Raw genomic sequence first — 16,149 nt, 5'->3', positions numbered from 1 at the left:
CTGTGCCTGATTCATACCATGCATATTGTTAAATGTGCTTAGACCCACAGGGTAAGAGCTAAATAATTGCACACATTATTATTATAATTATCATGATTAGAATAGAATAGAATATGTCTTTATTACCAAGTGCACTAGGGTCAAAAGGAATATTGGGGGGATAATACATCAAGAGTACGAACATGAACCAGAAATCATATACAAAAACACATATACAGTAAGATTTTGGACACGTATGCATATACACATAATTGCAAGAACATGTGCATGCTCACACATTCACTCTCTCTCCCCTCACTGGACTGTTGCATATGAACTGAGTGAGTGAAGGATGTTGTTGTTGGTGTTGGTGACAGGTGTGGATGCTGACTGGGGACAAGCTGGAGACGGCCATCTGCATCGCCAAGAGCTCCAAGCTGGTGTCCCGGACCCACGACATCCATGTGCTGAGTCGCGTCACCGACAGGGCACAGGCCCACCTGGAACTCAACTCCCTCCGACGCAAAAATGATGCTGCCCTCGTCATCTCTGGGGATTCCCTGCAGGTGTGTGTGTGTGTGTGTGTGTGTGTGTGATGCAGATGGGTGAGTCCACTTGAGTTTTGCCCAGGTGTGCCTGAAATACTATGAACAGTGTTCCCATGTGTGTCTGAAGAACTATGAACAGTGTGTACCCAGGTGTGCCTGAAGTACTATGAACAGTGTTCCCATGTGTGTCTGAAGAACTATGAACAGTGTGTACCCAGGTGTGCCTGAAGTACTATGAACACTATGTACCCAGGTGTGTCTGAAGAACTATGAACAGTGTGTACCCAGGTGTGCCTGAAGTACTATGAACACCATGTACCCAGGTGTGCCTGAAGTACTATGAACAGTGTTACCATGTGTGTCTGAAGAACTATGAACAGTGTGTGCCCAGGTGTGCCTGAAGTACTATGAACAGTGTTCTCATGTGTGTCTGAAGAACTATGAACAGTGTGTGCCCAGGTGTGCCTGAAGTACTATGAACAGTGTTCCCATGTGTGTCTGAAGAACTATGAACAATGTGTGCCCAGGTGTGCCTGAAGTACTATGAACACTATGTACCCAGGTGTGCCTGAAGTACTATGAACACTATGTACCCAGGTGTGCCTGAAGTACGATGAACACTGTGTACCCATGTGTGTCTGAAGAACTATGAACAGTGTGTACCCAGGTGTGCCTGAAGTACTATGAACACTATGTGCCCAGGTGTGCCTGAAGTACTATGAACACTATGTACCCAGGTGTGCCTGAATTACTATGAACACTGTGTGTACCCAGGTGTGCCTGAAGTTACTATGAACACTGTGTGTGCCCAGGTGTGCCTGAAGTTCTATGAACACAGTATTGCCCAGGTGTGTCTGAAGAACTATGAACAGTGTGTACCCAGGTGTGCCTGAAGTACTATGAACACTATGTGCCCAGGTGTGCCTGAAGTACTATGAACACTGTGTGCCCAGGTGTGCCTGAAGTTCTATGAACACAGTGTGCCCAGGTGTGCCTGAAGTACTATGAACACTATGTACCCAGGTGTGCCTGAAGTACTATGAACACTGTGTACCCAGGTGTGCCTGAAGTACTATGAACACTGTGTGTGCCCAGGTGTGCCTGAAGTTCTATGAACACAGTATTGCCCAGGTGTGCCTGAAGTACTATGAACGCTGTGTGTACAGGTATGCCTGAAGTACTATGAACACTGTGTGTACAGGTATGCCTGAAGTACTATGAACATGAGTTTGTGGAGCTTGCGTGTCAGTGCCCGGCGGTCGTGGTGTGTCGCTGTTCCCCCACACAGAAAGCAGACATCGTCAAGCTGCTGAAGTCACACACTGGCAAGAGGACCAGTGCTATTGGTCAGTCTGCACTCTCTTGTGCTTCTTCTTCTTGGTGGTTTTCATTCTTCTTGTTGTCTTGTTACCAGTGCTGTTGTCAGTCTGCACTCTCTTCACCTCCTCTTGTTGTTGTTGTCTTGGTACTCATTGCCCTCAACCTCATTCTATTTTTCTTTTGCTTCTTCCTCTTCTTCTTCTTTGAACTTTTCAGTTCTTTCCCTCCATTGTCACAGGTTTTTGACAGCAGCAGTTTCCAGCATCAGCAGTTTTGGGGGATGGTTTTTTGTTGTTTTTTTCTTTTGTCTGAATATAGAACTGAATATGCTGTGTCTTTCTTTTCATGATCATAACTTCACCATTCTTTATGCATTATCAGACATTATCAGAGTTGTGAATACTTTTTCTTTGGAAAAAACAAGAAGACTTCTGCTGTGTTTGGAGTCATTGAGTTGGAGAAGATAATTGATGATAATAATTGCGACTGACGATTGTTGTGACTGCTATCATTGAGTCAGAGATGATAATAGATGATGATGATCATGACTGATGACCATTGTGACTGGTGTGTACAGGTGATGGAGGGAATGACGTCAGCATGATTCAGGCAGCGGATGCAGGTGTTGGAATAGTTGGAAAGGTAAGACATGCAGACATCATGACAGCAGTGTGCTTGCTCATATTCAGCCATGTGTGTGGGCCTGTAATTCATTTGGAGACCTTTGTTTTTAAAAGTTCTGGCCCTCTTGGTAAAGAGTATGTTATGATTTTATTTTGCATACTGGCCTTTAATACAAGTGTAGGTAGAGTTCAGTTTAATGACCTGTCAGCTGTTGCCTTGAAGGTCATATTGTCCAGTGCTGGGGTTGTTAATGTTGTTCTTTAATGTAAGCTGTGGGTAAATGTTGGTTATTGCGGTTGGGATTTTAAGAGAGATTTATTCGGAGAGGTTCCAAGGTCATCAAAGTATATGAACTGACTAATAGACGCTACACCACATCTTTAAAATTTAAAAAAAAGAAAGAAGAGGGGGGGGGGGGGGAGGAGGGGGGGGGGGGGGGTAGCAGATGATTGACCAACACAAGGACCTAACACACAAGTCAGGTCTCATGTTAAGTGTAATATGTATTTGTTGCACAAGTATTGTGTGTGTGTGTGTGTGTGTGTGTGTGTGTATTGTTTTGTTTTTTGTTTTGTCTAAACTGAATAGGCATTATCTCTGTCTCTGCCACTCAGCTGACTGTGTGTGTGATTTCAGGAGGGGAAGCAAGCATCTTTGGCGGCTGACTTCTCCATTACCCAGTTCAGTCACATTGGACGCTTACTGCTTGTGCATGGAAGAAACAGGTACCCACACCACACAATGAAAAGAAAAAAAAAACAACTCTGCTGACAGGATTTGCATGAAGTACAGTTCTTTGTTTTGTATTTGCTGTCCTTCCCCCTTCAATCATGATTTTTATCAAGAATTTTACGCATGACAAAGATCGTTCAGATCTGTGTATCAGTGTGGGCAGTTCTTTGGTTATGTTGTGTCATTGTGACTTGTTAACAGGCATCAGTAACGTTTTGGTATCATAGTGACTGGAAGTATTTCATCTTCTTCACTGTTTGTATTGATATGCGCAACAACAGAGTGGTTATAGTGGATTTTTACTGTGTGAGTGTGTGTGTGTGTGTGTAACTGAAGCCTGACTTAATGACAGGAAATGGATGATGAGCACCTGAAGGCAGCTGTCATTCGCCTCAGTCCTGTTGTGCAAATGACTGCATGTTTGTAAAGCGCTTACAGCTTGGTCTGTGACTGAAGATAGGCACATATAAGTGTCAATAATGATGATAAAAACAAAAACACACAACGCACATCATCGTGGATCAACAGTTAGGCATCCTGCACATATCAACGATGATAAAGATAATTGTTGTCCTTTGCAGCTACAAGCGGTCAGCGTCGCTGAGTCAGTTTGTGATCCACCGCGGCCTTATCATCACCACCATGCAGGTGGTGTTCTGCTCTGTGTTCTACTTCTCCTCCATCAACCTGTTCCCCGGCTTCCTGATCGTTGGCTACGCCACTGTGTACACCATGTACCCTGTCTTCTCCCTGGTGCTGGACAAGGACGTGTCCGCAGATATTGCCATGACCTACCCGGAGCTCTATAAAGACCTAACCAAGGTAATAATGATAACAATGAAGTGCTCTTCTGTAGTACTGTTCCCTCACAGAGAGGCTCACGGCGCTTCACAAATCAATTAACAGGAAAGAACCAACAATCCTCAAGAAAATTCAAATAACAATCACTAATGGTGCTCCACTAATTACATGTTACAAAAGATAAGCAACAATCATCAAGAAAAAGAATCAACCATGAAGAAACAGTCGCCATCCTCGCATCATGAACAGCACACACACAGACACACAGCCACACACAAGCACATGCACTCACACACGCACACACACACACACACACACACAGCAACTCCACCCACACATACACACATAACACTGGAAAAGGTAGTGCATGCTCTGTATCAATGTTTTACCTTTGTTTGACAATACATTTCTCTGTGTGAAATTTGGGCTGTTCTCACCGGGGAGAGCATATTGCCACAGATGCAGATTCATGAAAATCTGAACCTTTGTCTCTGTTAAGTGTCAGATAAACCAGTAGTTGACAGTGAGGGTGATTGGTTCTCTGTGATTGGCATGATTTGTTGAATTAAGTTTTTGGTTAAATAGTGATGCCCTATGTAGGTCACAAAATCCTGCAAAGTGAGAATTCTTGATGCAGTTTGTTTGCTTCTGATGACTGCTGCATGCAGTGATGATCAAGTCACTGATGGTCTGTATTATATGTTCCAGCCCAGCTTGAGAGCAACACATGCATATGAAATCAGTGTGCACATGGGCAGCCAGAAATGGGTTACAAGATTTTTTGTAAGCAGACAGGGTTGTACAGGTGTTTAGGAATAAAAGTTGTTCAACTATTCTGTGGGGATCTAAGTGATAGAAGATAATGATAATTTTGGGGGGTTTCTTTTTTTTTTCTTTTTTTTTTTTTCAGTGTTTGGGTGCCATAGCTGAATTAGTGAGGCACTGGACTTTTGATCCAGTGATCAGAGTTCAAAGACCTGTTTTTGCCAGGTGTTTTTGTTGAGTCCATGGGAAATGAGTTTTACTCTGATTTTCCTCACTCGACCCAAGTGTGAATGGGTACCTTACTTCAGTTGAGTAACGTTTAACTCTCTCTGGATGAAGGAATGCTCACACATTCCTACACAAAACGTATTCGGATTGGGACGAAGGAATGGAATAGCATTCTCCGAAAGTAAAATTCCATCACGCGCTGTACACGTGATTTTGTGATTAGCCAAGCAGAGTGCGCTATTCTGGGTCACTCCACAATCGAACAGTATGATTGGTCAGCCTGGCATGTGTGGCCTGTCTATCACACACGCTGACAAAGTCACTGACCGGTCGTCTGCTCGCGTGCCAGCCTGTTAGCAAAGTGGGCTCTTCTCAGAATGTTGTGAAGCGAACAAGGCAGTGACGGCAACGTTTTAAATTTGCCGAAGTACTTCAGATGCTACAAACTGAAGGGTCGGACATTGAAGAGGTGGATGATGGTGAAGAAGAAAGCAAATTTAATGCAGAAAACGAGCATGGGTATGGTGATTCAGGGTGAAAAATTGGCAGTATTTTCTACATATGGCAAAACTGTAAAATTAAGATGAGAAATTTGATTTTTTTTTTTATGTAATAGCTCAACAAGTAATAAACCAGTTCTGAAAGTTTCATTTTCTTACTCTTTATTTTGTATTTTTTGTAATTTTTTTCCAAACCTTCACAAATGGGCTGTCTGTGGGGAAAAGCAAGGGAGAAAACTTGTCGTCCCGAGTGAGTTAAACGGCAGAAGGAGAGGATTGGTCCCTGCCTTCCATTGCCAAGCCCTAGACACAGTGGATATGGAATCACTGCTCCCAAGGCTTAAAAGGCTGTCTGACCTTTAAACTTTATAAAGATAAATGAGCTCAATGTTTTTTGTCTGTTTTCAGGGTCGATCATTGTCTTTCAAAACGTTTTTCATCTGGGTGCTTATCAGTATGTATCAAGGTAGGTTTCCTTTTTATCTGCTTTGTTGCTTTGAATTATTTCATATGGTTAAATGTTTTGTTTATATTTGTGTGTGTATGCATGGTAATGATAATTCATTTATTTTGGAGTCATATGGATGTGTTTTTATAGCAATAACTGGATAAATGGAAATGATTATTTTTGTGTGACATTTTAAAAACAAAACAAAAAGCCTTTCCATTTATTTGTTGTACTCAGTTCTATGGTGCTGTCTCAATGAAAACAGTTTGCTCACAGAAGTACAGTGTGTATTGATGGCCTCTCACATGACAGATCTCCAGAATGGTCGGCCGGTTGTCGTCCACATCCAGAATGTCTTTATGCCTAAAAAAATAACTAAGACAGGATTGACAGTGAAAACGTCATAGCCGGGGTCAAAATTGACTTGAAATTGTGCCCCTTGTACATGGAGAGAGTTACCACTCTTTATTGTTTATTAATTCATGGTCAAAAAGTGTCAAAGACATGCAACAGACTTGGTGAAAAAGCAGAATTAAATGTACTCACATTTGGCGGTGTGTGTGTGTGTGTGTGTGTTTGCATGTGTGTGTGTGTGTGTGTGCATGCGTGTGTGTGTGTGTGTGTGTGTGTGTGTGTGTGTGCACATGCGTGCGTGTGTGTATGTGTGTGTGCTTCTGTACGTGTGTGTGTGTGCTTCTGTACGTGTGTGTGTGTGTGTGCCCAGGGGGAATCATCATGTACGGGGCACTGCTGCTTTTTGAGGAGGACTTCATCCACGTGGTGTCCATCACCTTCACCTCCCTGATCCTGACAGAGCTGCTGATGGTGGGGCTGACAGTGCGCACCTGGCACTGGCTGATGGTCGTCGCCCAGGTCTTCTCCCTTGGCATCTACATCGCCTCCCTCGCCTTCTTCAAGGACTACTTCGGTGCGCGCCCCCCTCACCTGCCTGTCATGTCTTGTCTTGTCTCGTCCCGCCTGCTGTCTCATCGCCTGCTTGTCTCGTCTTGTCCCACCTCCTGTCTTGTCTTGTCTCGTCCCTGCCTGTCTTGTCTCGTCCCACCTGCCTGTCTTGTCTCGTCCCGCCTGTCTTGTCTTGTCCCACCTGCCTGTCTTGTATCGTCCCGCCTGTCTTGTCTTGTCCCACCTGCCTGTCTTGTCTCGTCCCGCCTGTCTTGTCTCGTCCTGCCTGCCTGTCTTGTCTCGTCCCGCCTTCCTGTCTTGTCTCGTTCCGCTGCCTATCATGTCTTGTCTTGTCTCGTCTTGTCCCACCTCCTGTCTTGTCTTGTCTTGTCCCGCCTGCTGTCTCATTGCCTGCCTGTCTTGTCTCGTCCCTGTCTGTATCATCCCGCCTCCTGTCTTGTCTTGTCTCGTCCTGCCTGTCTCTCTTGTCTCTTCCCTGTCTGTCTTGCCTCGTCCCACCTGCCTGTCTTGTCTGTCCATGCCTGTCTTGTCTCGTCCCGCCTGCCTGTCTTGTCTCGTTCTGCTGCCTATCATGTCTTGTCTTGTCTCGTCTGTATTGTCTTGTCCTGCCTGCCTGTCTTGTCTCGTCCCACCTGCCTGTCTTGTCTCGTCCCTGCCTGTCTTGTCTCGTCCCTGCCTGTCTTGTCTTGTCCCACCTGCCTGTCTTGTCTCGTCCCTGCCTGTCTTGTCTCATCCCACCTGCCTGTCTTGTCTCGTCCCACCTGCCTGTCTTGTCTCGTCCCACCTGCCTGTCTTGTCTTGCCCTGCCTGTCTTGTCTCGTCCCTGCCTGTCTTGTCTTGTCCCACCTGCCTGTCTTGTCTTGTCTCACCACTGCCTGTCCTGTCTCATCCCTGCCTGTCTTGTCTTGTCCATGCCTGTCTTGTCTCATCCCTGTCTGTCTTGTCTTGTCCATGCCTGTCTTGTCTCGTCCTGCCTGTTTTGTCTCGTCCCTGCCTGTCTTGTCTCGTCCCTGCCTGTCTTGTCTTGCCCTGCCTGTCTTGTCTCGCCCTGCCTGTCTTGTCTCGTCCCACCTGCCTGTCTTGTCTCATCCCTGCCTGTCTTGTCTCATCCCTGCCTGTCTTGTCTCGTCCCTGCCTGTCTTGTCTCATCCCACCTGCCTGTCTTGTCTCGTCCCTGCCTGTCTTGTCTCATCCCACCTGCCTGTCTTGTCTCATCCCTGCTTGTCTTGTGTCGTCCCACCTGCCTGTCTTGTCTCATCCCACCTGCCTGTCTTGTCTTGCCCTGCCTGTCTTGTCTCGTCCCTGCCTGTCTTGTCTCATCCCTGCCTGTCTTGTCTCGTCCCGCCTGTCTTGTCTTGTCTCACCCCTGCCTGTCCTGTCTCATCCCTGCCTGTCTTGTCTCGTCCCTGCCTGTCTTGTCTTGTCTCACCCCTGCCTGTCCTGTCTCACCCCTGCCTGTCCTGTCTCATCCCTGTCTGTCTTGTCTCGTCCATGCCTGTCTTGTCTCATTCCTGCCTGTCTTGTCTTGTCCCACCTGCCTGTCTTGTCTCGTCCCATGTCTCGTCCTGCCTGTCTTGTCTCGCCCCTGCCTGTCCTGTCTCATCCCTGCCTGTCTTGTCTTGTCCCACCTGCCTGTCTTGTCTCGTCCCATGTCTCGTCCTGCCTGTCTTGTCTCGTCCCTGCCTGTCTTGTCTCGTCCATGCCTGTCTTGTCTCATTCCTGCCTGTCTTGTCTCGTCCCATGTCTCGTCCTGCCTGTCTTGTCTCGTCCCATGTCTCATCCCTGCCTGTCTTGTCTCGTCCATGCCTGTCTTGTCTCATCCCTGCCTGTCTTGTCTTGTCCCACCTGCCTGTCTTGTCTCATCCCTGCCTGTCTTGTCTCATCCCTGCCTGTCTTGTCTTGCCCTGCCTGTCTTGTCTCGTCCCACCTGCCTGTCTTGTCTCGTCCCACCTGCCTGTCTTGTCTTGCCCTGCCTGTCTTGTCTCGTCCCTGCCTGTCTTGTCTTGTCCCACCTGCCTGTCTTGTCTCATCCCTGCCTGTCTTGTCTCGTCCCAGCCTGTCTTGTCTTGTCTCACCCCTGCCTGTCTTGTCTCGTCCCTGCCTGTCTTGTCCCACCTGCCTGTTTTGTCTCGTCCCTGCCTGTCTTGTCTCATTCCTGCCTGTCTTGTCTTGTCCCACCTGCCTGTCTTGTCTCGTCCCATGTCTCGTCCTGCCTGTCTTGTCTCGTCCCTGCCTGTCTTGTCTTGTCCCTGCCTGTCTTGTCTCGTCCCACCTGCCTGTCTTGTCTCGTCCCACCTGCCTGTCTTGTCTCATCCTTGCCTGTCTTGTCTTGTCCCACCTGCCTGTCTTGTCTCGTCCCTGCCTGTCTTGTCTCGTCCCTGCCTGTCTTGTCTTGTCCCTGCCTGTCTTGTCTCGTCCCACCTGCCTGTCTTGTCTCATTCCTGCCTGTCTTGTCTCGTCCCACCTACCTGTCTTGTCTCGTCCCATGTCTTGTCCTGCTGTCTTGTCTCATCCCTGCCTATCTTGTCTCGTCCCTGCCTGTCTTGTCTTGTCCCACCTGCCTGTCTTGTCTCGTCCTGCCTGTCTTGTCTCGTCCCACCTTCCTGTCTTGTCTCATCCCATGTCTTGTCCTGCCTGTCTTGTCTTGTCCCTGCCTGTCTTGTCTTTTCCCTGCCTGTATTGTCTTGTCCTGCCTGCCTGTCTTGTCTCGTCCATGCCAGTCTTGTCTCATCCCTGCCTGTCTTGTCTCGTCCCACCTGCCTGTCTTGTCTTTGTGTATATGTTATCCTTCTTTCTGTTTGCTGTCTTGTTTTGTTAGTTGTCTGTGTGTTGTCTGTCATGTCTGTTGTCCTTTTGTTGTCTGTCATGTCTGTTGTCTGTCTGTTGTCTCCAATGTTTGTCTTTATGTTGTCTGTCTGTTGCCTCAGTGTCTGTCTGTGAATGTTTCTGTTGTCTGTTATATATGTTGTCTGTCTGTTGCCTTAGTGTCTACCTGTCTGTCTGTCTGTTGTCTTTCTGTTGTCTGTCATTTCTTTTGTTTCCACTGTTTGGCTGCATGTTGTCTTTCTGTTGCCTCAGTGTGTGTCTGTGTGTTGTCTGTTATGTCTGTTGTCCATCTGTTGCCTCAATGTCTGACTGTTGTCTGTGTGTTGTCTCCAGTGTCTGCGTGTTGTCTTTCTGTTGTCTGTTACCTGTCTTTTGTCTCCAGTGTCTGTCAGTATGTTGTCTGTTGTCTCAGTGCCTGCCTGTCTGTTGCATCAGTGTCTGTTTTTTGTTGTCTCCTGTCTGTTGTCTCAAATATCTGTTGTCTGTCTGTTGTCTTTTGTGCCTGCTTGCTGTCTGTCTGTCTGTCTGCTGCCTCATTACATGGTGGTATTTGTGTCTACTCCATGTTCTCCTCAGGGGCTTGATGTGTTCTTCAGTGTGCATCTTCAATTTTGTTTTAATTATTTGTCTTCTGTATGTCTGTTTCAGTTTTAGTATATTTCAGTTTTGTTCACTTTTTTTTTTTTTCATTTTCATTTTATATTTTATGTATACCTGTGGGAGGCTATCAAGGTCTGAGGTTTATGCGTAGGTCAGGCAGATGTGGTGTAGCCCATATGGATTAGTCTGCACACTTTGAGACCTCTTTGAAACTGGAACTCAAGTCTGCCACATTTTCACTGCGCAGAAAGTATAGGGAAGGGATGGGTTATGTTTCCTGTGCAGTATTTGGGCTTTGTAAGATCATGGATGACTTTACAAATTATGTTCCTGTATTCACTGTATAGGAATGGTAGAGAGTGAGTATAGAAAAACTGTAATCACTTTTTGAAAGCAGCATAGAATAAATGAGTAAAGTGTAAAAGTGAACAAGAATAGACAAGGCAACAACAACTAAAAGAAAAAGAAAGAAAAAAGACAAGGCAAGAGTCAGTTGATCTTAAGTCATGTAGAAATGGTTGAGAGTGAATATGTAAAGAATGAGTTAAAGCATTCAGAAGGTGAAGATGTAAATAATCTGTTATGTACTGTATTCAGTATTCTCCATGGAGGAAGGAAGGAGAGACAGAGACGGGGGAGAGTGTAGAATCATTAGGTCATGTTCTATATGTTCAGTGTGCATGAATGGTGAAGTCAACAACACTGGAGATATTTGCAGTTCATGAAATGTGACTCAGCGTAGTTTTTTTTTTTTTTCGTGTGTGCAGATTCAGAATTCCTGCAGACATGGGACTTCATCTGGAAGGTGCTAGTCATCACCTCTGTCAGCTGCATTCCGCTGTACGTCCTGAAGTATCTGCGCAAAAGGTTCTCCCCTCCTGTCTACTCCAAGCTCACCCCTTGAGTCAGTGGAGCTCTTGCTTTCTGCAACTGCTCCCAGTGTGAAGGAATGTGTACATAGAGACTGTGATCTGCCAGACAGCAAGACCACTGCTTTGTTTTCGTTTTTTTTTTTTTTTTCTTTCTTTCTTGTCTACATTTGAGATGTCAGGATGTTTGCTATCTGCCTGTAAAACACACTCTCTCGTACAATACTCTGTGTGGGGGGTGGGGGCATGAGTGAATGTGTGTCTCTGTGTGTGTGTGTACTGCTAAACATGTGACCAGTGAGGAGCCACCTGTCTGTTGGCAAGTAAAAAAAGACCTTGTTTTTTTGTCAAGCTCTTACCAAGAGAGCTGATGCTGAAAGATCCACCTTCCCAGATCTTTGAGACAAGAAAGCATCCTTTCAGTAAAATCATTATTACTTAGTCACCTGGATGGAACTGGAATTGAGCTGCTCTGAATGCTGGTCTGTATGTTTTATTAGTTGTGCAGAATGGTCATGATCTTTCCATCCCTTTTTGTTTATATTTGGCTGTGCTGGTTTCTTATTACAGCACAGAAGTTTGAAGTGTTGTCCTGGTTTGTTTGAGATGTGAATATTTGCATGATTTATTTCAGACATGAATGGAGGCATACATGATTTGGTTTAAGAATTGAACATTGGCATGGTTTTCTGAACAATCTGGAGAGGTTTTGTCACTGTTATATGACAAAGTTGAAATGATGATTTATTTAAAGTCTACTACTACCATTATTTAACCACAGTTTGCAAGGTGAATTTTTTTTGTGTGGTGTCTGCATGGAAATGAAAAAATAAAAATAAACTTTAATTGCACATTGCTTAAATCCTGCATCGCATATTGTGAAATTGTTATGAAACGTTAAATTATCATGTGAAAATGTATATTTATTACATCTTTTTTTTATTTTTCTTGTGTATAAACAAAAAGAGTTTATGTATAAACACTGCTTTGGTTGTCCGTGTGTCTGGCTCTGTGTGTGTGTGTGTGTGTGTGCACGCGCGCGCACATGTGTTTGTGGTAAATGTTTACATCGGAACGTGGGCTTAAGTCATAAATCCACAGTAGACTTTTCAGCAGTGATTTTGATATTTCATATATTTTCTTTGAACCAGTCATAAATCAGAGTTGTTGCCTACTATACTTGTCAGCATATGGTAATTTTTTAACGGGTCAGTTAGTATTCAAACAGCCTATTCAGACCAGTCAAAATATATAGTATTTGTTAGAACAGAGTGATCATATTTAAGATCCAATGGGAATAATTCCAGCAAGTGAAAGGATAAAAGGGAGCGATACTTGCTTACTTGTACGCATTGGCAACGATCATTGATTTTAATATCCAAGCACACTGTAGATGTTTGACTGCACAGATGTATTTTTCAGCTGATATGGAAACACCCAAAGATTCCCATATGACAGATTGAACATGAAATCAGTTTGTTTTCTGTTTGTTGGCATTGTCATTTCTGTGGTGGTTTTGTCAGCAGTCACACATAGTCCCATAAGGCTATGCCACTTTTGTTCAATATAATGTTGCACAGGTGTGTTTTTTTGTTGTGAATCTTGTTTCTAGGATAGGTGGTGACTGCTGTTGGGTTTTTGGGTGAGTGTTACGTTGTGTCTGGGACATGTAAAAAAGTGAATTCCACACAGAAGGTGGCAATATTTTCATACTCTGCTCTGTGATAAACCATTCACCTTTTCTTTATTGTGGTGACATATTTTGTGCACGATGTTTCATAGCTTGCTTGTTTCTTCTTAGGCATGCTTCCTGTTTCGTTTTTGTTTGTTTGTTTGCAAGGCAGTACTATTCTTTCCCCCCCATGTATCACTCAGTGTGACTGCATTTCCTCCCTAGTTATGCAAGTTTTGGTGAATGCAGCCCAGGTATATACTCTTTCATGTCTGAATCTCTGCATAGCTTGCCAAAGTGGTTATGATCATTGGCAGATGGGAGATAGAGCATTTCAAATCTTGTGACTGTCTTGCATTTTGTTTCCACCACCCCTCCCTCACATTTCAGTTTCTCTCTGATTTTCAGTCATTGCTCCTCCTATGAAGAGTGCATTTACTGCCACTTTGTTTTCCCTTAGCACACAGATTCAAGCCAGTGGTAATCACTGCTTACTGTCAGTTTGAAACCTCCCCCCCGCCCCAGGAAAAGAGGAACAAACATAGCAACCATTTTGACTGAACACACAGCACCAAAATTAGGGTTTCTGGGTTCATTCCTCAGTTTACCTGTGTGCTAGCTGACAGGCAGCACCAACCATTGGTCTGGGTTGAAAGACAGTGGTCAGAAGTGTGTGTAATAAGTGCTTTACATTCATGGGCTGGGTTGCTGAATTAAGCAATCTTAGCAGTGTGAATTTGCAGAGCACCAAGAATTTTCCTCAATTTATGGAAGTTGCATAGACTGAGCACCATTCTTAATGCTAAGCAAACTTAGGGCTGCTGAGATCATTTTATGCAACCTGGCCCTCGTGTCATAAATGCGATTCGTATGCCCCTGCAATGACTCCTTTGTTTACTTCTCTTGTTGATCAGCATTCAAAACAAGTCTCTTGTCAGCTTGGTCTTCCTGGACACATTCTGTTCACTTGATGGGCAAGAGAAAATCAGCATTTATTCTGTTGCTTTCTTGAAAGGTGCTGCCATCATTATTCATCACAGCTTTGTGGGTCGTCCTCACATCTAAGCAAACAAAATGAGCTGACTGGCGTGGAAATATGTACAAGTATTTGTGTTTTGACAAAGATATACCTAACTATAAACGAGCATTCTGCATTGCTGGATGGCTTGAAATTGTGAAGAAGTGATGTTTTCTCATAGGATACAAGAACTAGATTAAAAACAAAACACAAAAAACAGCCAGTAGGATGATCAATATTTCAGATCTTTCTGGTCATCCCATTTACAGGATCCTACATAATTATGAGGTCTGTTGAGGAGAAAGTAAGAGAAAGGGAAATACATTTCATAAGGTATGTGCATCATATCATTTGTGAGAAAAACAGTTGCTTTGCTCTTGGATGCCAGACAAGTGAGAATGATTGACTGCAGTTCATTTTCCACGTACTTGAAAATCTTCCTTGAGCAGCGATCAGTGGGAATTGGACGAGGGTTTGTTTTTGTTTTTTTTTCCCTGGAATTGAGACAGTTATTAAAAGTGTTTATTGCTGCTTTTTTGTTTGAATTTCACTTTTGTAACACAAAAGCAAGCCAACCTTTTATAAAGAAAATATTTTAATAATCAAGAAAAACTTTGAGAAAATTGAGCTATCACCTTTCTTTGGTTGCGTTGACTTGTTGGCTCAGGAAGTTTCCTACATGAGGACAATCAGTTATTTTTGTTAATCCTAGGTTGGAATCCGCTTTCATTTAAAAAAGAAACACCCTCATTTATATTGATTATCATTTATGTTAATCCCAGACAGAATGAAATACACTTTCATTTTTGTAATCAGTTATTTATATGATCATTTTTGTTAATCCCAATCGGACTGAAATATGCTTTCATTTTTCTAATCAGTCTATATTAGCATTGTGTTCATTCCAGTCGGATTCAACTTTAATTTCTACACTCCATCCCTCTCAGAACGACCATTGTGCTCTGTGCAAAATCAAACTGCACCCAAGAAGAGTTGTCATGAAATATTTATTAGTGAAGCCTGATCACCAGACAATCTGGAGCACGGAAGAGAGATTGTAAGCAGAAACATATATGTAACTAGCCCATGGTTCACTGGGAGGAATTGATGGTATGTAGAACAGAAGTGGTGTAATGCCAGCTCAAAAAAATTATTCATATTATACTAGACATTGGAATTATATAGCGAGTATGCTCTGGCCTAAAGATATGAGAATTTCATTGTATTATTTCACAAGGAAAAAGATTATAAAGATATTAAGCATAGAGGAAGATTTTCAAGCAAGGAAAAACATAATAAGAGAAAGATTATATGGCAAGGAAGATGACATGGCAAGGATGAAGATGAGGAGACGTGGAAAACGATTAATAACTTTTTGGTGGTTCAGTCTCATTTCCTCACACCAGGAACTGGATTCAGTGACTGCACAAGTAATTAAAGAGCCCAACAAAGAATGGATTTAAATGCGAGTGAATGACAGAAGCAGGGTGTCTGTTCTGGCGTTCAGCCAATGGTACTTTGAATAGGTCCCAGTTGTAGCTTTCAGGAATGCTTGCAGGCCCTTGAGGTGAGGCCACTCTGCTTCTAGACCACCCATTCTTCTGGATGGGCCAGTTCTTTGAGTCACTGTAGAGTTCAGGGGAAAGGTGTGATGGTTTGCTTCGTTCAAAACATTCCTGCCAACAGCATGCACAAGAAAATAACTTGGTTTAAAATTATTTTATCTGTATTTTGTTGGGTTTAGTTTTGAAAGCCCCTGTTGTTCATAAATCTTTGTTTATTTACATTATTGGTTAATTTTTATTTGTTTTTTTAAGCTTCTGTTCACCCTAAAACTTTGTTTACTTATTTGATTTCTGTTGTTATTTGTCTGTTGTTCTTTTTTATATTTTCCAAAGCTTTTTTTTAGCATAAATTCTGTTGGTTTCTCCCACCTCACCATACTACATGTAATATGTGCAACCTTGATATTCTGACAGGGGTTCTTTCACAAGCATCTGTGCAGCTTTATTTTGTTTAATTCATAGATTAATGTTGCCTTGTTATCATTTTGTTCACTTGATTCTCGGTCTTTTAAATATTTAGCCCTCAGATTGTTCTGATGTGATCTGCAGTGAAAGTAGTATTCTTTTGGAAATTGGAAACATATTTATTATTAGTCATTAGCAGTTTTAATTGAGTTATAAAAATGTATTCCTGTGGGAAAAAATCTGTTGTGTAAAAAATAGACTCGCAAACCTGTTTAGTTAATAATGAGTCAAAATGGTTTATCTTGAAACATAATGTGTCATGAAT

The 16,149-nt window shown here is 43.5% G+C and overlaps 1 protein-coding gene across 4 annotated transcripts in view; it reads left to right on the top strand.

Moving 5' to 3' along the window:
• Window positions 1-14,851, top strand: part of LOC143285452 (putative phospholipid-transporting ATPase IIB) — a 47,333-nt gene extending 32,482 nt beyond the window's left edge. For all 4 annotated transcript variants that reach the window (XM_076592744.1, XM_076592745.1, XM_076592746.1 and 1 more), the window contains 8 exons: window positions 357-545; window positions 1,729-1,873; window positions 2,425-2,489; window positions 3,108-3,196; window positions 3,785-4,025; window positions 5,906-5,963; window positions 6,670-6,873; window positions 11,063-14,851. In XM_076592744.1, coding sequence (XP_076448859.1) covers window positions 357-545; window positions 1,729-1,873; window positions 2,425-2,489; window positions 3,108-3,196; window positions 3,785-4,025; window positions 5,906-5,963; window positions 6,670-6,873; window positions 11,063-11,199 — 1,128 coding nt within the window. In that variant the 3' untranslated portion in view covers window positions 11,200-14,851. The remainder of the gene's footprint in view (window positions 1-356; window positions 546-1,728; window positions 1,874-2,424; window positions 2,490-3,107; window positions 3,197-3,784; window positions 4,026-5,905; window positions 5,964-6,669; window positions 6,874-11,062) is intronic.
• Window positions 14,852-16,149: the final 1,298 nt, after the last annotated feature.

Source organism: Babylonia areolata, chromosome 9 (genome assembly GCF_041734735.1).
Source record: "Babylonia areolata isolate BAREFJ2019XMU chromosome 9, ASM4173473v1, whole genome shotgun sequence".
Taxonomy (NCBI): Eukaryota; Metazoa; Mollusca; class Gastropoda; order Neogastropoda; family Buccinidae; genus Babylonia; species Babylonia areolata.
This window is presented reverse-complemented; position numbering and strand designations above follow the sequence as displayed.